The sequence below is a fragment of the Physella acuta genome, unplaced genomic scaffold (genome assembly GCF_028476545.2).
Source record: "Physella acuta isolate Inbredline_101_S28 unplaced genomic scaffold, ASM2847654v3 ptg001329l, whole genome shotgun sequence".
Taxonomy (NCBI): domain Eukaryota; kingdom Metazoa; phylum Mollusca; class Gastropoda; family Physidae; genus Physella; species Physella acuta.
This window is the reverse complement of record NW_026732844.1, coordinates 185,285-208,226: the sequence shown is the minus strand read 5'-3', so window position 1 is coordinate 208,226 and position 22,942 is coordinate 185,285. Positions and strand designations below refer to the sequence as shown.

The 22,942-nt window shown below is 37.2% G+C and overlaps 1 protein-coding gene across 8 annotated transcripts in view; it reads right to left on the bottom strand.

The window, feature by feature from the left end:
- LOC131958481 (serine/threonine-protein kinase BRSK2) overlaps positions 1–22,942 on the bottom strand; it is a 171,271-nt gene that overhangs the window by 18,400 nt on the left and 129,929 nt on the right. For 7 of the 8 annotated variants that reach the window (XM_059323549.1, XM_059323554.1, XM_059323553.1 and 4 more), the window contains 5 exons: positions 11,457–11,490; positions 3,275–3,343; positions 2,300–2,446; positions 2,035–2,069; positions 1,542–1,593 (listed from right to left, as the gene is read on the bottom strand). In XM_059323549.1, coding sequence (XP_059179532.1) covers positions 1,542–1,593; positions 2,035–2,069; positions 2,300–2,446; positions 3,275–3,343; positions 11,457–11,490 — 337 coding nt within the window. Of the gene's footprint in view, positions 1–580; positions 633–1,541; positions 1,594–2,034; positions 2,070–2,299; positions 2,447–3,274; positions 3,344–11,456; positions 11,491–22,942 lie in introns of all 8 variants that reach the window. The other variant, XM_059323551.1, reaches the window with a different exon arrangement.

The window sequence follows — 22,942 nt, the reverse complement described above, 5'->3', positions numbered from 1 at the left end:
CAAGATTCAGCATTAAACAATCTCATTTTTATAAGAAGATATAATGTTTTAATTGAAACTTTGAAAATTATTTTGAATATTCTTTTGAGGTATTTCACATCAAAAAGAATTGAAAAGGAACATTTTAAATAATCAAGAGTGCTTGGTGTGGTTTAAGTAAAGCTTTGTATGTAAAAATAAAATAAAATCACAACTAAATTAGATGTGTCATAAAATAAATAATTATATATAGCATATATATATATATAACCTATATATATGTTTATAAATATATATATAACCTATATATATGTATATAAATATATATATAATCTATATATATATATATATATATATATATATATATATAATCTATCTATATATATATATATATATATATATATATATATATATATATATATATATATATATATATATATAAACATATATATATATATATACATATATATAAATAATTTTTTTTTTTACACATGAGAAATAATTGTGTAGAAAGGTGATTTGTAAAGATTTACAATTTAAAAAATGGCTTTATTTGGATTTAGATGTTTTTAGAATGAATGAAATGAAAAGAAAAATTCACCTGAACTACTTGCGCCACTGGGAGCTCTAATTCTATATGGCCAACAGTATCCCTACGGTAGACAAACCACGGGAATATAGAGGAAAAAAACAAGAAACAAAAACAAAATGTCAGCAAGGAAACAAAAGAAAAAATGGCTGTGAAAGCAGAGGAAGTATAGCATCATGTTAGTGAAGGGCACTTGGGCTGTTAAATAGGCTGTAGTTAAAACCTGCATCAAACAGGGAAAAATCAAATTCTGGAGTATGAATAAGCATTGCAATTCATTGATGACTCATTTTAAACACTGTATCATGTTTATGCTGAAAAAAACAACATTTAAAAAATTATAATCTATTTAAAAGTCACCCACAACATTTGAAATGTATTGTATATCCATAGATTAAATTTTTTTCACGGCTAAATAAAAAACAACATGATACAGCGATTTTAAAATGAATTATCAAAAATAATTTTATTCTTATGCTTTTCATAAAATTAAACTAACTAATAAAATTTAGCAGGCTTTCAATCTAACACTGATTCCAAAAACTACATTTTCATCCAGTATTCTATTTTACAAATAGTTACACAACTTGAAAACTAAACCGTTTCTTTTTTTCTTGAGACAATAAACCTTCTAAACATATCGTTACCCTCAATTATGCTTCTCTATTAGATAATAGAGGCAAAAGTAAGCAAGCAATGTTAAATAAATGGACTATTATTTTATGACGAAGCAGGCAAACACAAACGATATGTAGTGATTAAACTCAATAAAAAAAACTATGTATGGTTAGAAAAAATCAACAGATGAGACCAATTTTTTTTTTAAAAAAAAGGAAACAAAACTAAATTTAAAAAAAGGTACACAACAGTGATTAGGTTATGAACAATTTCACAGTCCAAGGTGGCAAATCACATGACACACTGCACTGGGCTAAAATTTGTGAGTAAAAAGCTAGGCAGCAGCAGCGTGTACCTGTACAATTTGCATCATGGGTAATTCTGCTTCTAAGTCCTGCTTAGATCCCCTAGAATAAAAACCAAAACTTCTTTTTTTTTCAAGTACAAATAGGCCTACTAAAAATGAATTTACTGTACCAGATTTTTAAAAGTAAAATGTTTTTGTCTATATAACATATTCATTCTACTAAATCATTTTATATTTTCTTTTATACATTTTTTTCACCAAATGAGCTGTATGCATCTTAATATCTTGAACTTTTCCTGTAATCTAAGAAGGCGTTACTATTCTCATAAAAATCAATAAAAACAATTTGGTATTTTTTAAATAAACTAAGCAATGTGAAAATGTAGAAAAATTGAATGGAATTAAATTCATAAAGGGAAACCAACCAATAAAAAAAAAATGTTGTATAACATTAAATTATATCAAACAAGGCAGACTACTGGAACTAAATAAAAAAAGGAAAATAAAATGATAACACATATTAACAGAAATTTATACTTACACTAAGACCCAACCATGGCGCATAACTTCTTCTAACTAAAAAAAACAGAAAAAAAAATCAAAACATTTTATATAACTATATGTGTTTTGTTGTAATTATAAAATAGCCACATTAAAACATAAACTAATTTTAATTTTTTAATTTTAGTTTTTTAACATAATTATTTTCTCACTGTGAACTGATTATTGAGTATGACTATAAAAATATATTAGTATCATAACACAAATAAATTATCTAAGACATATATTCTTTAATATAAACTTACCGTCAAGCGCTTTTCTGAGTCCACCTCTATCATTCCTCGTAACAGATTCTGGCAGTCCATTGGTACAAAATGCGGAATGTGAAATACACCTTTTTTCACTTTTTCTAATAGCTGCCTCAGATTGTCATCATCAAATGGAAGAGCACCCTAAAATATAAAATAATTATTTTCTTAATAGAGGAATGTAGCTAACCCGGCCAGTCTGATTCTAGCATTTCAACACCATAAAAATATTGATTAAATTCTTATTTTGGATATTAGCTTAGAGAAGTGGTTCTTAACTTGAGTTCAATCAAACCCTAGGAGTTCAATGATTCAGTCTGAGGTGTTTGTCAGTCAGAGGTCAAGACACTGAAGGATTATGTCAGTGCAGAGGATAGAACTATTATAAGAAGGGTTCAGTAAATGCATGTGGGAGATTCGTGGAGTTCGGTATCTCCAAATAGGTTAAGAACCACTGGCTTTGAGATATAAAAAAGGATACTAATTATTATTATAATATAATAAAAATTAATTTCTAATATTTAGCTTGAACTATTTTCCCAAACTTAAATTTAGAAAAGACAACTAAGGTTTATTTCTAAGACATAGTACCTATTATTATAACATATTTCATTAAATGGTATATTCTCCGATATATATGAACTTAATAATTTATAAAACATGAGTGCACCTTCTTCTATCAGATAATTAATTTTCTAAAAAGTCTAAGCTTTTGGATTGCTTTAATGTTTGAAGGCCAGTAAATTGTAAGTGTGCTAATTGAAGTAAATAGCTCACATTTCACTCCCATTTTAGCAATAATTACAGGTGAAACTTGCTTCTAATCTACACAAATTTTCCTTAGATATCTAGTTACATAAAAAATGCTGAATAACAATTTTACCATAATTAGTTGAACAATTTTTATTTTTAGTTTAAATTTCTCAACTGTCATAAGGCATAATTAAGTGGTCAGATTTCACTAAAACTTACCACCAAAAGGGCATATAAAATGACACCACAACTCCAAACATCAGCCTTTCTGCCATCATATTTTTCACCCTGAGAAAAAAATCAACATAAAAATAAATTCAGCAAAGATAACTAGCGTTTAACCAAATAAGTGGAATGGCAAAGTATGAAAGTTTTGAATTAAATTAGGACTTCAATTAAGGCTTCATTTGCTGGGGTTAGAGAAACAGATGAACTCTACTTTATCTGCCACATGGACAGTCTGATTTGAAAGAAAAACAAAATTCAGTAGGCATAAGATTATCTAAACAAATGAGTTTCAGATTAAAAATAAATAAATCAGTAGTCAAACTAGATCTAGTAGTGTGAATACAATATGAACGTTGAGCACTGGACATATAATATTGAGTAGGTTCAACTATGTTAATGGAATCACCAAGCTATTTAAAAAAAAAAAGGTTTTTGAAATTAACTTCTTAAATCATAAAGTAAGTGACATTTAAGGAATGGAAGGTGTCCCCCCCCCCCATCCCCGCCCATACAGAATAAACCCGCACATAAAAATTTATACACAAAAATAATTATGGACCTAGAAAATAAAACGCACATTTGAAAATTTGCGCGCAAAGAAATATGTGCAAATAGTAAATACCGCATACGTTGCGACTTTTTAGTGCGCATTTTCACGCGTTACATTTTTCCCGCTTTTCTTTTTTTTTCCGGTACCGATTATCATGCATAAAAATAAATATTCAACTTTAGAAGTAGATTTACTAGAGTCATCCTCGTTCTATTAATAGGTAATCTCGAGCCAGATAAGATGGGCCTAGGAAAAGTAAGTACAAAACTAGATTCTAGTTCCCATTCTAGTCGTAAATGTGAGCGAGTTGGCCACTCGTCTCTCAAAGGTAATCAATTTTCACGAAATGGCGATAAGGCCCGCCGCATGAAAACATTCAAGTTAATCCCCCAGATAACTGGAGCCGAAATGTCAGCACCCAACCTTCTTATCGAGCGTGTGTACGCCCCTGGTCGCCGCAGATAGCTTTGTAATTTCTTTGACGGCATTTGGAGACGTCTAATCTTAGACAGAGTCAGGACCAGGGGAGGAGACTGCTGAGACTGTGAGCCGATAGACAGCTCGTTTTAGTAGATTAAAAGAGGCCACGCAATGAATGCTGGGCGTGGGGGAATCTGCTTTGTTAGTGTTACTAATATCATCAGGCGCAGGGGTTCTCAAAACTGAAGTTCCTATATTAATAGGATTCCTATACATAATTAGGAGATAAGTGAATCTTTCACTTTATAAATTTCTTCTGAGTAATGCTGAATGCCAAGCCGGCGAATAAAAAAAAATGGTAAAATTAGCAAAAATTAAATAAAATTCATTGTTCTTTAGAGACGGCTTGACATATTGACCAAACCAGACATCATATCAACCGAAGTACACCAATGTGTAGAATAGGTTGTGAAACTATAAATAAGCAGTTTTATATAACAAACAATGAAAAAAATAGTATGTAGGTCTAAACCAAAAAGGCATGCGAAATTTGGTTGTATTAAAGTAACTCAAATGAAGGCGACTAAGGTAAGAAAGTAAGAGAAAAATCAGACTCATTCAGAATTTTAATTAACATTGTGTGTGTTTAAAAAAGAAATCTAGAATGTAAGCAAAAGGTTGTTTTGTAAACTGAAATACTGTAAATCCAAATCGAATCCGAATCAAAGGATCACAACTAAATTGAATTTATTTTAATTAAAAAGAACGAAACACGACGCTGACTGGGGAAAAAAACTCGACGGGGCGCCTCAAGAATGATGGATTAACCATTTAACTTTGGCGGAGCTCACGGGACTTGACGGGAATGGTCGATCACAGTGCGCATGTCCATGACCCTTGGCCCGTGTTGTAGGGAACTCCCTGACGTAAGATGTCACTAATGGCCGCCAATCTTTTTTTTTTCTTTCTCGGAGCTTTCTGTTCTTTCATTTTGGTACAGTCCACCTATTGAGCTTCAAATACAACTCGACCAACGTTGATTGGTTGCGACCAGAGGCGTAGCGGGGCGCCAAAATGGGTTGTAAAAATAAATTAAAATGTCATTTTAGCTGCATTTTTGCAGTTTGAGGGGGGAGGTGCAAATCGAAAGTTTGAAGGGGGGGGGGGGTGCAAATCGAAAAGTTTGTTTGAGGGGGGGGGGGGTGCAAATTAAAAATTTGCTCCCTAAGGGCGCAAAAATTGAAAGTTTGTCCCCGGGCGCCGGGAAGGGTCGCTACGCCTCTGGTTGGGACAGGAGGGGGGGGGAGGAGGAGAGGAGGAGGAAGATGACTGAAGACGCAAATTTGGCATTGGGGTTTCCCGATTAGAATAAACCACACCGATTAGTTACCCCCCCCCCCGTCATTAGCCCCCGGTCATTTACCACCTTGTGTATTACCAACCACCATTCTCCCCCACAAAAAAAGGAAATAAATAAATAAATAATCCAAGTATCGTATTCACCCCTTGTCAATCACACCCCTTCCCATTTATTATCACTGTTCTGCATCTTCCTTAACCGCACACTGTTTGATTTGCAGGATAGTGAATACAATTAATAATACATGTTACAAAGTTGGTGGACTGACTTTGTGCATGGGTGGATTTTTTTTTAGCGACGAATGAGGTGAAACTTCTTACATCCTACACGTGATGCCACTTACTGTAGAGCCCGGGTAGGATACAGGTTTTGTCGCAGAGTGCATGGTAGTAAGTGTTACTAAGATTATCACCAGTGTTTCTTCCAGATATTTTTCTCCGGGGGGGGGCACTTGAAATCTTCGGGGGGGGGGGGGGGGGCGGTAAACTTTCTTCGGGGGGGGGGGGGGGGGCGGACACTGTTAAAAGTATATATTTTCTATATAAATTATATAAATTTCATTTCGTTCGGGGGGGGGGGGGGCGGTAAAATTTTTTACCGAAGAGATGCCTGGAAGAAACTCTGATTATCACACCCACAACATTCCACCAACGTGATCGTGTTTCTAAGATGGTCAAAACCAACATTCCCTCTAAGTGATATAGGCTAGTGTGCAAAGTGTATTTTGTGTGGGAGGAGTTCTAAAAGTCTTATTCAAGGATATGTGTATTTTACAAAATGACTGCGCGGCAGGTTCAAAACCTATGCGCGGCCGCGCAACCGCGCAGCTTAGAGGGAACACTGGTCACAACAACATCACATCAACGTGATCCAGCTTCTAAGATGGTCACACCTGACACCATCACATTAACGTGATCATGTCTCTATAATGGTCACACTCAGCACCAGTGTTTCTTCCAGACTTTTTTCTCCGGGGGGGGGGGAGGAAACTTGATATTTTCCGGGGGTCGGACAACATTTTCCGATGGGCGGACGCTGGTAAAAGTATATGTTTTCTATATAAATTCCATTTCGTTCGGGGGCGGTAGACTTTCTTCGGGGTTGGGGGCTGGGGGTGCGGGGGCAGAGCCCCCCCCCTCCCCGAAGAGATGCCTGGAAGAAACTCTGCTCAGCACACCATTCCACCAACGGGATCCTGTTTGTAAGATGATCACACCTTACCGGTTGAGTCAAATCTATAACATCCAACCATCACTCGTTCCAGATATTACAAAACCGACGCTAGAACTAAGATTTTTAAAAATAAAATCTGTTGTAATATATTTGAAACATCCACATTGAATTTTGAATTTAAGATAAATTATAGGCTTAAACGATACATTATAAATCATAATGACGTTAGCAAGGTAAAGATTAATGGCTTTTTAATGATCTTCTCAATAACACATTTTTACCCCTTTTAAAATCAGCAGGTCTATAAGGCTACATTGTGATTGTATATATTTATAAATTATTACACAGATCTATATATATAATTATGAAATGGTATGAAACACTTGATCTCATCCAGATTTGCGAGTCCCAATTTGAGAACTACTGCCCTTAAAAAAACATTAAAATAGTTAAATACTTCCATATTTAAAAACCTAGCCAGGACTCAGAATCCTTTTTTTTTCTAGAACATTTAAATCTAATATTTATAAATTATCATAGACTTTCAGTTTTTTTTTAAAATTTTGCTTAAAAAACGAATTTATTCCCGTTTGAATCCAGGGTTTAAAAAATCGCATTGAAGGGCAGCACGTTTTACTCATTGAAAACAGATATTTAACGTCAAAGCTAATGGTTGCAAGATAAAGAGAAGTATTTTTTTAAACCGCTGGGACTGGAGAGCAAATGATACGAAGACTGGCTTTAGCGAGACATACAAGACGGAAATCAGACCCAACACATGAATCACTGGATCTTGAGACCATTACACGCTAATATTTTAGAGCAAAGCTTAGCTGATGGAGTACACATTGCGCTTCATTAAATCTGTAGTTTAAATTGAATCAGCTTTTAGAGCTAAAGATAAAAGCACTTAATACTTAAAGACTTTTTTTGTCATACGTCCAATTAAAATTATCCGATAATTAAGTCAATTCTTTATTGATTTTTGCAACCTTTAGTCTTTAATTCATAATTTATTGACGCTTTTGTGTGTGCCATTCTGGTGTCTACTCGGCCATACTAAATTTAGGTCTAGGTGTCTAAATATAACATCAGGACATTTTACTTAAAAACTGCTGTCCTAATAGGCTTATGTAGTTTCTATCCTGGGTGGGAGCATTTCCTCCACCCCTCCCCCACCTGGGCGCACACCCATCGCCTTCTCCCGGAAGAAATAGAAAACATATATCTTATATAGAAAATATATAGTTAAAAGTGTCCGCCCTCTGACATTTTAAGTGCGACCCTCCCCCGGAAAATGTCTGAAAGAACCTTGACTATATAGATCACGACACAGTCATACTGTCCTCTACCACCCTTGGTATGTACAGCAGCAGAACGGAATAAAACAAAAACACTATTCTAGTTCTGCCGAGTGATTTCATATGAGAAAATAATAAAGTATTTACCTAGTGACTCACCAACTTTATCACGAGCAGTGAGTACAACGTTCTACCTGTTTCAGGTGAGGGAGTGATTTTAATGTGGAGCATCGGATCCTGTCTAGTTCTAGAATCAGCGGTCGTTTCTTTACAATAGGCATCTTTGTATTTTTGTTACGTTATCGGTTTTATAATAATACCGTATGCTTATAATTTAAATAAGATATTCTATCCATTTTCGGGTAAGGGTATGCTTTTGGTTATTGATGCTGATTTGGGGAAATGGAATCGGACCAGAGGCGTAGCGAGGGGGCGGGGCGGGGGACATATGTCCCCGGGCGCCGACCTTAGGGGGGGGGGGGCGCCAAATTGAAAGTTTGAGGGGGGTGCAAATGAAAAGTTCGAGGGGGGGGGGTGCAAATCGCAAATCGAAAGTTTGAGGGGTGGTGCAAATGAAAAGTTCGAGGGGGGTGGGTGCAAATCGAAAGTTTGAGGGGGGGGTGCAAATGAAAAGTTCGAGGGGGGGTGCAAATCGAAAGTTTGTCCCCGGGCGCCGGGAAGGGTCGCTACGCCTCTGATTTCCTCAAACATATTTAGCTATTATGTGTTAATGTGTTATGCGCTATATTGCCAGTTAACTCCGATTTCAGCCTGCTTTTCTTTTTGGATTTGCCTCCATAGTCTTTGTTTAACAAAGAACAATATACAAGGCAGCCGTTGTTTGGTTTTTTTTTTAGTTTTCTCTCCTTGATGGGTTGCTGGTCCCAGCTAACGAGCCTCATCTGCCCGGGGATTCGCATTTGGGGCTCTTGGAGTTAGCAATGATGTTTTCTCCCGCAAGTCCCATAAGCCATCGCTGTAGTTTTGTTTATCGGTGTCTATTAGATATCGTAATCTTTGTATATCCATATTGTTAGGTCTTCACAATAACTTCCTCTGCACCTTTGTCCAGCCAGTGCATGAAATAACGCTGTATATTGATACGGCTGATCTTGATAAGCAACACCAACGTATGTAAATAAAATCAGGTATTATAAATGAAATCCGGGGGTTAAAGTTCAGAAGTTGAACGAACAGCAGTGCACTCGGGTTAGCTTAAAATTGATGACAGAGAAAGGCTCTTCGTTAAGAGACCACACTCTGAAGGTCAGAGCCCTCGCCACACATCAAGGCAACACCGAGCATCTCAAGAGTTCGCGCTCGTGCCAGTAAAATTTCACGTATATTTAGATACACTATCGTATAAAAGGCCGGGCAAGGTGAGTGTAAGGACTCGTCGAGTTCACTGAAGAGGATCAAGTTATATCTAGGCGTTGGAGTAGACTGCTCAGGTGTTTTTTTTACGTCTTGAAAGTTATGATAACCAAATATAATAATATAACCAAATCTCGATAGCTGCTACCAGTTTTCGAGTACTACTACCAATTCTCAAGTGCTGTAAAAACGCTATAAAAGTACACACATTAATCAACGTTGTTTTAAGATCGCTAGCAATGTTAAAGTAAATAAAAATCTTAACGTGGAGTCTGATAAGTTTAGTGTTAAATTATCTGCATCGAGTTGAAATCTAAGATATTTTTTTTCTCTTTATCGATGTAGAAAAAAAAATGCTTTTTATAATAATTGTATATAAGATGCTGAATCGGCATTTCTCATGGGATTCCAGTTGATTTCCTCCATTTTCTTTTTGAACTGAAAGATGGAAACGCTTAATTTGATTTACATGTGTTGTTTATTTTAGTAAACTGAAAAGCGGTGGGTTTTTTTTTCCAAAGAGTGGAATATTATGCACTGCAGGCCTATAGCAAATGGTAGTTGGTAATGTTTTTTTTTTCAAATGGAAAACTGCAATGACAGCGTATTTTCTTATTTTGAATAAAATATAAAAATTGGGTATTATACAAATTTATTATGTTTTAAAAATGTTTTATTAGCTATTATTATTTATTAAGCTTGATGTTTTTGGTGTACCGGAGGCGTAGCGATCCTTCCCGGCGCCCGGGGACAAACTTTCAATTTGGCGCCCCCCTCCGAAGCAAATTTTCAGTTTGCACCCCCTTCTCAAACTTTCGATTTGCACCCCCCCCCCCTCAAACTGCAAAAATGCAGCTAAAATGACATTTAAATTTGTTTTTACAACCCATTTTGGCGCCCCCTAAGGTCGGCGCCCGGGGACATATGCCCCCCCTGCTCCCCCATCGCTACGCCTCTGTGGTTTACGCCTATAAAAATAACCACCATAGAAGCTGTTATTTAAGACTACACGTTCAATAGCCCGGGACTCAGGAGATGGGCAAGAACTATCGACTATGGTAGCCGAGGTTTGAAAAACACGGAAAGACTGGGCATAGCTGAGACTGGCTTAGACACGGCAAGTCTTGGAAAAGGACTGTGGTGCCGCCCACATGTGAAGACCACTGACTCGTAAAGGCCGATCATATCGATCTATAAAGGCCGATCATATCAATCTATAAAGGCCGATCACATCGATCTATAAAGGCCGGTCACATGTTAACACCACTCACACGTATGTATAAGCCAACCACACGTAAAGACCGACCACACGTAAAGACCGACCACACGTAAAGACCGACCACACGTAAAGGCCAAGCACACGTAAAGGCCAACCACACGTAAAGGCCAACCACACGTAAAGACCGACCACACGTAAAGGCCAAGCACACGTAAAGGCCAACCACACGTAAAGGCCAACCACACGTAAAGGCCAACCACACGTAAAGGCCGACCACATGTAAAGGCCGACCACATGTAAAGGCCGACCACACGTAAAGGCCGACTACATGTAAAGGCCGGTCAAATCAATCTATAAAGACCACCCACATGTGAAGGCCGACCCCATATATCTATGAAAACCGACTGCATTGATCTATACAAGCCGACCACATAGTAAGACACACACACTCGGGGCTAAATAAGTTGTACCAGTAGTTACTCAGGAAATCGACAGACTTTCTGGCAGACACAGACTTCACGTTAGAAACCATTAATTGTCGAAGAGAAGAAACAATAAAAATAAAATTCCGGGGGGTGGGGACGACGACACACTAAGGTAAAAGTATATATTCTATATTAATTCTATTTCGTTCGGGGGAGGGGGGCGTAGACTTGCTTCGGTGGCGGGGGGGGGTGTAGGGGGGAGGGGGTGGGGCGTTGCCTGAAAGAAACACTTGTTGTATTGTTTTCTTACAGTGCTAGGCTGTAACTTAAATGTAAGAATTGTTGTCTTACCCGTATCACCTCAGGGCAGGCGTAGTGTGGAGAGCTGGAAATAAAGAAAGACGATACTTTGTTAAAAACAGAAAGTAAAATAAAAATTATGCAATAAACATACTTAGGAAAAAGAATATTTAGTAAAACAAAATAGAAAGAAAGTTATAAAACAACAACGAAACAACAAGATCTAGAAGTAATTCCACCCATTGAAAAAAAAAAAAAAAATCACTTAAATAAATCTTTTAACCCATATGAAAAAAAAAAAAAACAATTGCACACAGCTTAACTGACGATGTTCAACGGACAGAGACCTAAAGAAAAAAGAATTCCCCAAACAGGCCACCATTCGATAAACAAGAGCAAATGGCAGAATCCCAAGGTGGCTAAGAATAATAAACTGGATAAAAATAAACCGTTTAAAATTTTATTAAAAAGTAAAAAAAAATCTTATCTTATCCTACTTAATATTACATTAAAAATATGTTGTACAGATATACAAAAGATTAAATAATCAACCTAAAACTGAAATAAAGTTAAAAAAAAAAAACCCAGCTGTATAACAATGTGACAAAATACTGGACGATCAACCTTACTAAATCGTCTACTTGTGTTCATATACACATTTTTATAACTAACGATTCTCAACGAATGTGCTTTTGCTTGTCCATAAACAGTTTTTGCTTATCTATTTAATCTTAAATCCGCGCCCACCCCACCCTCGTAAGAACATCGGCTGGCATCATCCAAATCCTTACATCGGATCGGCAAATCTGTCTGACATTTTGTCAGGAAATCTCTACGACATTTTGTCAGGAAATCTCTACGACATTTCGTCGGGAAATCTCTACGACATTTTGTCAGGAAATCTCTACGACATTTCGTCAGGAAATCTCTACGACATTTCGTCAGGAAATCTCTACGACATTTCGTCAGGAAATCTCTACGACATTTCGTCAGGAAATCTCTACGACATTTCGTCAGGAAATCTCTACGACATTTCGTCAGGAAATCTCTACGACATTTCGTCAAGAAATCTGTACGACATTTTGTCAGGAAATCTCTACGACATTTCGTCAGGAAATCTCTACGACATTTCGTCAGGAAATCTCTACGACATTTCGTCAGGAGATCTCTACGACATTTTGTCAGGAAATCTCTACGACATTTCGTCAGGAAATCTCTACGACATTTCGTCAGGAAATCTCTATGCCATTTCGTCAGGAAATCTCTACGACATTTCGTCAGGAAATCTCTACGACATTTTGTCAGGAAATCTCTACGACATTTCGTCAGGAAATCTTTTCGACATTTTGTCTTGTGAATGTCACCAGGCCCTGGTTCGATAAGACCCCCACCCCCAGACCCCTTCCCTGGTTTAATAAGACCCCCACTGGTTCCATACGACCCCGGCCTTCTCTGGTTCGATAAGACCACCTACCCCTCTTCCTTAGTTCAATAAGACCCCCCTACCCCCTCTTCCCTGGTTCAATAAGAACCCTACCCCTCTGGTTCAATAAGATCCATACCCCACTTCCCTAGTTCAATAAGACCCCCTACCCTCTATTCCCTGTTTCAAAAAAAAACCCTACCCCACTTCCCTAGTTCAATAAGACCCCCCTACCCCCACTTCCCTAGTTCAATAAGAACCCCTACCCCCACTTCCCTAGTTCAATAAGACCCCACCCCCTCTTCTCTAGTTCAATAAGACCCCTTACCCCCTCTGGTTCAATAAGACCCCTACCCCCTCTGGTTGAATAAGACCCCTACCCCCTCTGGTTCAATAAGACCCCTACCCCCTCTGGTTTAATAAAACCCCTACCCCCTCTGGTTCAATAAGACCCCTACCCCTCTGGTTCAATAAGAACCCTACCCCCTCTGGTTCAATAAGATCCATACCCCACTTCCCTAGTTCAATAAGACCCCCTACCCCTTATTCCCTATTTCAATAACCCCCCCCCTACCCCCTCTTCCCTAGTTCAATAAGACCCCCTACCCCTTATTCCCTGTTTCAATAACCCCCCTACCCCTTCTTCCCTAGTTCAATAAGACGCTCACCCCCTCTTCCCTAGTTCAATAAGACCATCTACCCCCTCTTCCCTAGTTCAATAAGACGCTCACCCCCTCTTCCCTAGTTCAATAAGACCATCTACCCCCTCTTCCCTAGTTCAATAAGACCATCTACCCCCTCTTCCCTAGTTCAATAAGACGCTCACCCCCTCTTCCCTAGTTCAATAAGACCATCTACCCCCACTTCCCTAGTTCAATAAGACCATCTTCCCCCTCTTCCCTAGTTCAATAAGACCATCTACCCCCTCTTCCCTAGTTCAATAGGACCATCTTCCCCCTCTTCCCTAGTTCAATAAGAACATCTACCCCCTCTTCCCTAGTTCAATAAGACCATCTACCCCCTCTTCCCTAGTTCAATAAGAACATCTACCCCCTCTTCCCTAGTTCAATAAGACCATCTACCCCCTCTTCCCTAGTTCAATAAGACCATCTACCCCCTCTTCCCAAGTTCAATAAGACCCCCTATCCCCACTTCCCTAGTTCAATAAGACCATCTACCCCCTCTTCCCTAGTTCAATAAGACCCCCCCCCCCACCCTCTACCCAACTATTGAAGAATATCTAGTGATATTTGATTACCCATGTGCCAATGCCAGGAACTATACATCCATTTTATCTAGATAACTAGCAGGCTTCGCGTCGACCTACACAACACATTAGGGATGGCTTTTCGAAGTCTTACAGTATTTCTAAAAGTAAGTTCAGGATAAAAAAAATCCTAATTTCATACAATTTATTTTTAAAAAATAGAAAAAAAAAAGACGAAAAAAAAAACCGAATAGCCTAATTTTGAACTGGATAAAACGAAAGTCAATGACTCTAGTCTAAACCGGATATTCAAAAGTATGGACCAAGACTTCAGACAAAACTGTGCTAGTTGTTGGAACGGGGTGGGGAATACTAAAACTGTTAATCTAACACATACGTTATTTTTCTTCTACAAAGTCCAGCGTGAAATAGTTTAAGAACCACTGAAGTAATGACGTTCGCACGTTGCTAAAGCATGGCAACAGTAGATATAGCTCATACAAGAGAATACCGTAGGAGGTCGAGGTAAAGTGTGACTATCGCGTAGTGATGTAATTAGTATCTGGTGTGTGCAGGTTTTTAGATCAGTTGTGGTAATATAAATAAACAATGGACGTTTGCATAGCAGGAAATCTGTCTTTATACATAGAAAGATATATGATATTATCTAGCTGAAAAACTAATAATCTCGCGCCATATATCTCATCACTTTTTAAAAACATTTTTTTTTTTACATTCATTCAATATGTGAATATTTTTACGTAACAGCCTTTAAACACGAATTATTTCCCATTTCGAACCTGATGGTCCATGGGGCAAGTAAAGTAGAGTTCACCTGTTTCTTTGATCAAGGCATACGAAGGGATAGTGTGACCAGCATTATGCCCAGCCGCCTTTCCTTTACCAGGTACTCATCAGAGCTGGGTTAACTCAGGCGCGTTCTATTGACTTCAACAGAGATTAAAACTCGAGACTTTCGGGTAGGCAGTCTATCGCTCTACCGTTAGGCCACACCGTCCCATTATATATATATATATATATATATATATATATATATATATATATATATATATATATATATATATATATATATATATATGTGTGTGTGTGTGTGTGTTTATGTCTGACTATCAAGTAAAACAACTTTTATCTGCCAAAGCTATGTAGTCTCAGGCAGATCATAATAACCAACATAAGAACCAACACAAAAGATTTGAGCTATTTACTTAACCACAACTTTCCAACTTATCAATTTTATGCACACATAATTAAGAGAGATTATTGTAGAACCAACATCCGTACAATAAAACTGATGCCTCCCCCCTCCCCACCCCAACAATTTGAGAACCCCCACAGTGAGATACAAAAGACGGTGAGCAGCAGAACACAAGTGCAGTTCTGGCACACCTCTGCGAGTATATCAGATAAGTCAGAAGGAACAAGATTACGTCCCTTTGGAAAGCCCCGGTACAGACATTCATTGTCAGGGGAAACAACTATCCCTCCGACTTCTGATACAACATAGTACAAAGGAATTAAATATAAAAGTAGTCTCCACTTTTTACAAACAGCGAAACATTTTTAGTAGCAGTATAAAATAATTTTTGAGTATAATGATTTTAACGACTTTTAAGAAAAAAAATTAAAATGTGTATTTTTCTAATTCTAAATCTTGAATGTACCCCATAGAAAAAGAATCGGAAAAAATTATTTTAGTCGCAGTTATCATTTAAATTCTGATTGGTTTTTCCAGGAGATCCCTCTTTTTGCTTTTCTAAATTGACTAAACGCAAACCAGGAACCGAGTAGGCCTAGATCTAGAATCTAGTTTAGACTAGATCTAGATTATTGATAATATAGATCAGAGGTCGGCAACCTTTTGAAGCGGAAGAGCCAAAAGTTAAAATTTTCAAAATTTCCATGGTTTTAAAGGGCCACTAACATTTTTTAAAATATTAAATATTTAATTTTTTATTAAGATTATTAGTATTTGTTCAAGGAGCTGGAGAGCCGCATCTTGATATCAAAAGAGCCGCATGCGGCTCGCGAGCCGCAGGTTGCCGACCCCTGATATAGATCTAGATATTAGAGATAAATCTTAATCTAATCATTAGATCTTGATCTTTAAAGTTACAAGTCGCTGTACGGGATCTAGATTCTAGATCTATTAGTAAATAAATGGCCTCTTCAATGCCACCATCATGGGGATCTCCTGCATCTGGGGCTTCCAGTTCACTCCAGAGCAGTCCTATAGGCAACAATTCACAAGAACGTACTCAAAATTCCATGCGTGGGCATAGGCAAAATCCCTACACACATAACAGAGGCAGAAACCAGTCCCAGCCACATCAGTCAAGACAGGTCTCAGAATGACAGTACGACAAAGACTTTCCCAAAACCCTGTCAAAACTTTAGCCAGGGAAACCCATTTCAGGACAGTGGGAAAAAATTCAGCAATAATAATCCATTCCAGAATGTAGGATCCAGTTTTAGTCCCAATAGTGGTTCACAGGGCAGGGGACACTTTACTAGCCCAAGCAGTATTTCACAGGGCAGAGGGCAGTTTACTAGCCCAAGCAGTATTTCACAGGGCAGAGGGCAGTTTACTAGCCCAAGCAGTATTTCACAGGGCAGAGGGCAGTTTACTAGCCCAAGCAGTATTTCACAGGGCAGAGGGCAGTTTACTAGCCCAAGCAGTATTTCACAGGGCAGAGGGCAGTTTACTAGCCCAAACCAGCAGAGATCCCACTTTCAGTCCCCTGCTAACTACAGCCCTCACACTCCAGCCAGAGGGTACCAGAGCTCCCCTGCAACTGGATTCCAGAGTGAATTTGCTAGACCAAATTCGCGAAGGCAAAAGAGTATGAACAACATCCAAGATTACATTTCTTCAAGTATGTTGGATGATCCATGGAAAAATTTACCAGCTACCCCCATTGTACAGTCTTATTAATGTCTTTTTATAATTGTGTGAGAAAAAAGTTGAACATTAATATTTTCCTTTGAAATGTCAATGTATGTTTTGGAACAAAATCTAATTTCTTGTGAATTAGCAAGGTAGTCTGTACTTGTAGTAAGTGCTATATTTTAGCATTCACATACATTTATTTTGTATGCTTACTACCTAGTATTTTAACTTTGGCAAGATTTCAACAAGAGGATGATTAGTTAACTTAACTAAGCAAGTTGTTTTTTTAAATATACAGTGTTTTGTTACCTGTAGATATGTAGATATTCAAATAAAAATGACTTTTCAAATGTATTCAAAAAAAAAAAAAAACAACAAAAAACTAAATTGTTCCTTAAAAAAAATGTATTTTATTTATTTATTTTAAATTTTTTTTTACATTTTTTTAAAAATAATTAGACGTTTTGTATTAGATCTATGTATAAGTAAACCATCTTAAATGAACGAAAGTAGGCTACAAGTAAGAAAGAAATATTACTATTGTAAATCTGTATCAGTCCTCACAAGACTGTGATGAAAACTGTAATACTAAAGCGAACACACAACTGACGCTGTAAATTACATGTCTGAGGCGGGGAAAAAAAGTGTTCTAGCCGTTACGTAGTTAGGTTTTATTTTAACTTGAGCATATTTGAAATTCCTTTTTATTGCGTTTAAAAACCAAATAGAGCCCACATTAAGCATTAAAAATAACTAATATTTCACTAGTAAGCTTACTTTTTAAATTATAGTATACATTTTATTGAGGAAAGTGAATTATTAATCAACGGAAGAAAAACAGAAAGGGATTAAATTTACGAGAAAGTGAACCATTTTTGCTGACATCACAAGGTTAATTAAAAAGCCCTATAGAGTAGATCAATACCTGGACACGCCTATGAGTTATGTAATCAACATGTGCATGGCAGACGTGAGCAACAGGTAGGCAGTGCGCATGACGTAACATAGACGATAAAAAAGGGAAATAATGCAAGGAGTCGAGAAACAAGGGCGGTTAGCGTTGTTGAAAACCTGAAACCTGTTCAGATGGATAAGAATGTTTAAGAAAAAGGGAAATAATGCAAGGAGTCGCGGAACAAGGGCGGCTACCGTTGTTAAACCTGAAACCTGTTCTGATAGATAAGAATATTAAAAGAAACAGACGAAAACATTTATTCTTGAGTTGGTTACCTCATGTTGTATTTTTTTGTATTTAAATATATTCCTCAAGTATTTGTGGGACAATTGGTTTTACAGAGAACAGTAGTTTACGAGTAAGATATTAGATTTTACCAAGCAGATTTCTTATTATAGAACAAGCAGTTGGTTTTACAGAAAACGATAGTTTCTCAAGTTAGAATATTGGTTTTGCAGCAAAGCATATTTTAGGTAATAATTTTTTTCTTTGCAAATTATATTTTAAGTAAACGTATTGTTTTTGTAGCAAAACATATTTTGAAATGAGCATATTGGTTTTGTATTAAAGCATATTTTTCAAGTAAGCATTTGTTTTGGTTCAATAACAAAGCTTTTTCTAAGTAAGCAAATTGCTTTTGCGGTAAATAACATTTTTAAGTTTAATCATAGTTGTTCTGTACAATGGCAATACGCTTCGATTAGTACACACTGCAAATCGCTACATATTAAGTGCTACAGCCATGCATAATTCTTTATCTGTCTCATTATTCTTTGTAATATGTTGCAGTAAAAACCAACGATGCTTATAAAACAAACATATTTCTTCCACAGACAGTAACAACAGACAATTTAAAGAAATAAAAAATAAACGTAACCCCCCCCCCCCCCCCACAAAAAAAAAAAGAAACAATCACATTATTCCGCCTTCGTTTTTTTCCCCAACAGTATAGTATTATACTAGAAAGGCTACATTAAATAAAAAATAACATTTTAAAGATAATAACCAAATTATATTAACACCATTTTATTAATTTATATATCAAAATGGAGATTTGATTATGTCGGACGCCTATTTTGGTCGGCAAAAACCCAGGCCAAAAATAACATTACATCAACTAACACAAAACATTAGAGTTCAACATTCGACGCCATTTAAAAATCAATAACAGTTTGGCAATAATTAATGTCTGGAAGCAATTCGTCTGTGGAAAAACAAGAGACGTTCAAACAACAGACATTCAGATATTAGACATTAAAATAACACACATTAAAATAACAGACATTCCTATAACAGAATTACCCGAACGAATGGTAATTGAAGACATACAATATGAATTCTTCTCGCTATCACGTTAATGCAAACATATGCACTCCAATAAGCAGTCGAATGTTATAATAAAGGTTTAAATGTGTTTACATGATTGTGAAGCGTATTGACTGCTATAACCTATGCTCATAATAAACTTTCTACTGTGGTTTATCCGTACTCAGTAAACACAATTTGGCATAGCTGACGAAATAGACGTTTCGACAAATTACAAGGATGTGTATAGCGCAAACGGCGGTCAAGTTTAATGAGATATTGCATGTGTGTAATTAGATTATGATAATTAAAATAATGTAATTATTTATTAAGCTAGTCTCCCTTACTTTAGGCTAGTCTCCCCTTACTCTAGGCTAGTCTCCCATACTCTAGGCTAGTCTCCCCGACTTAAGGCTAGTCTCCCTTATTCTAGGCTAGTCTCATCCCAACTCTAGGCTAGTCTGCCTTACTCTAGGCTAGTCTCCCATACTCTAGGCTAGTCTCCCCGACTTAAGGCTAGTCTCCCTTATTCTAGGCTAGTCTAATCCCAACTCTAGGCTAGTCTCATCCCTTCTCTAGGCTAGTCTGCCTTACTCTAGGCTAGTCTCCCCTACTCTAAGCTAATCTCCCCTAGTTAGACTAGTTTCCCATAGTCAAGGCTAGTCTCCCCCAAACCTAGGTTAGTCTCCCCCAAACCTAGGATAGGCTCCCTTACCCTAGACCAATTTCCTCTATTGTTGGCCAGTCTCCCTTACTCTAGGCTAGTCTCCCCCCTCCCCCATACTTATGGCCAATCTCCCCAACCCAAACTCTACCCCAAGTAATATAAACAGAATTTTAAAACACCCTTAACAAGATACCGAATAGCCATCCCGACGTATATCACATCAGACACAAGTCCCATACATAAACCTTACACAGCAGAGAATAAAACGTGTCTGCTTTCTCTAAGAAAACCATTAAATTAGAACCTACACCTTGAGTAATGAGAACCGGAAAATTGAGAGGAAAAAAAATACAACATTAAGGAGCGACCAGCAATAACTTTGAGCGTTTCTTTACGCAGTTAAAAGCCTCGTTATGAGCGTCGCTAGACATACAGAAGAGACAAGGATTAATGGCCTCCTTTTGAAGGTGGGCACTTGTAAGCGAGCACACATTGTCAGTTTTTGTATTTCGTGAGTCACTTTTGCAAATTTATATATATTTATATATATATATATATATATATATATATATATATATATATATATATATATATATATATATATATCTTTCTATTATCCTCTCTCTATATATTTATACATTTATAATTATGCATATGAATATGCATGTATATATATGTATATGTATATACATACATATGTATACATATAAATATACATAAACAAGTACATATAAGTGTACATATATGTATCTATTGTATCTATATATTTATGTATAGATATAACGTATGCAAAATTTATGTTATACATTTAAAAGTATATATATATATATATATATATATATATATATATATATATATATATATATATATATATATATATATATATATATATATATATATATATGGGCTTTATGTATGTATATTATATATAGATCTTGTATCTCTTCAAATTATAACCTCTTCTGGTATAAGAAAACGGAGGAAAACTATAAGAGCCCTTACAATACCAGAACATGAAAGAGAGAAAGCACGGGCAATGAACTCTATACTGGACTGAACAAAATCTTCCAAGGGCCACAACTCACGCTTATGAGTCATGTTCGCTTCATATCGCAGGCCGAGGATTCAGTTGTCTAGTAAAATATCGCTTCTATGGTAGGCACGGTCGTGAAAAAATAATAATAGAGTTAATATCTAGAGGAGGGGGTGGGGATGGGGGGGGGGGAGGTGTACAAAGGATACTGGTATATTTGTTAGAAATATGAAACCAGCCCTTCTAAAAACAAGAAGCTGATCCAGGATTTGCAAGACATGGTATGTGTGTGGCAGAAAGGAGGGCGGGGAGGGGGGGGGATTGTGTGTGTCTCTGTGTGTGTGTGGGGAGGGAGGGCTTGTGTGTGTGGGGGGGGGGGGGAGGATGGACAAGAGATCTACACAATAGATTTAAGAACAAAAGATAAAGTAGAAGACGGAGAAAAAAAAAAGATCAGATTCCTTAAAACAAAGACGAGACGGGGTTGGAGGTTGAGATGATTCTGTGGGGAGGGGGGAAAAAGGGTGGTGTAGTTTTGAGACAAGGTTACGCGAGAAGTTCACCGCTGTGCGAGATCTGTGGGAAGTGACGCAATTAGCACGCGCTGTTTCCATCCCTGTCACCTTATTATCCAATCAGAAGTGGCGCTTTGTCGAGAGGCGATTTTTTGTGTGTGTGCCGTTGTGTTGTTGACAATATGGGATGGGAGGGTACGGGGGTGTGTATGAAAAGGGTGAGGGATGTGGATGGTGTGCTGAGCTGGTATGGACGGTGACAGGGTCAATTTAAGTATCGCACGTTTACTCCCCCCTCCAAACGAAATAGAAAAATATATACAATAAATAATTTAGAAAATATAAACTTTAAGCCTCCCGCGGAAGTTTCAAGTTCCCCAGGATATATATATATATATATATATATATATATATATATATATATATATATATATATATATATATATATATATATCTATATATATATATATATATATATATATATATATATTACCCATTTTATGGACCAGACATGTGAACACAGTTTAAACCACAACAAGAGCACGCGATATATCAATCTGTATGTAACGGACTCACCTATGCACGTGCATACAATGCTCACACCCTAATCCCTCCCCCCCCCCACCCCACTCTCCTAGACGTACCTCAAGGCAGAACCAGACCGATATCAGGTGTCGCCACATGAAAGAATATCTACACATGGGTTCCATTAATTATGATTGCATGTGCGAAAATGATTGATTTCAAACGTCTGTGCAAAACGGGTAGAGAGGGGAGGGGGGGGGGGGGTGAAAAAATCTGTTAGTAATATCCGGATGTGTTTATATTTTTTAATGATGTTTTATTTTCGTGATTAAAGCTCAGGATATCAAAAATTTATTATATATAACAAATTCAATTTGGCAATTTAGAAGCTTCGGGTGTATGTGTGAATCATAGATGTATAGCCTAGACCAGGGGTTCCCAACCTTTTTTACTTTAGAGCACATTCTAAAATATCGGTAGGGTGGCGGGCACCACCTATTTTAAATCGACAAACTCCTTCCAGAGGCGTAACGACCCTTACCGTCACCCCGGGGACAAAACTTTCGATTTGCACCCCCCCCTTCAAACTTCTGATTTACACCCCCCCCCTTAAACTTTTGATTTCCATTCCCTTCAACCTTTCAATAATGTTTATGAAATTTTTTTTGTCTCTGTCGAATAGTGAGAGGCGGGCACACACGAATCGTTCGGCGGGCGCCATGGCGCCCGCGGGCACAGGGTTGAAAACCCCTGGCCTAGACATATAGGCTGTGTAATGGGGCAAGAGGAAGTAAAAAAATTAGGCAAAAGTAGTAGCGGGGTAGGGTGAGGGTAGGAGGGGGACTTATCATTTGATCCTGGTGAGTGATAACTAAGACGCCATGTTGCTTGTTCATTGATCCATTTGAATGATGCTCACAGGTTTTGTTCATGTTCAGTTTTGTGATCGCACAGTTGTCTCATTATTCATTATGTATTGATAGTTTTCTGATCACTATG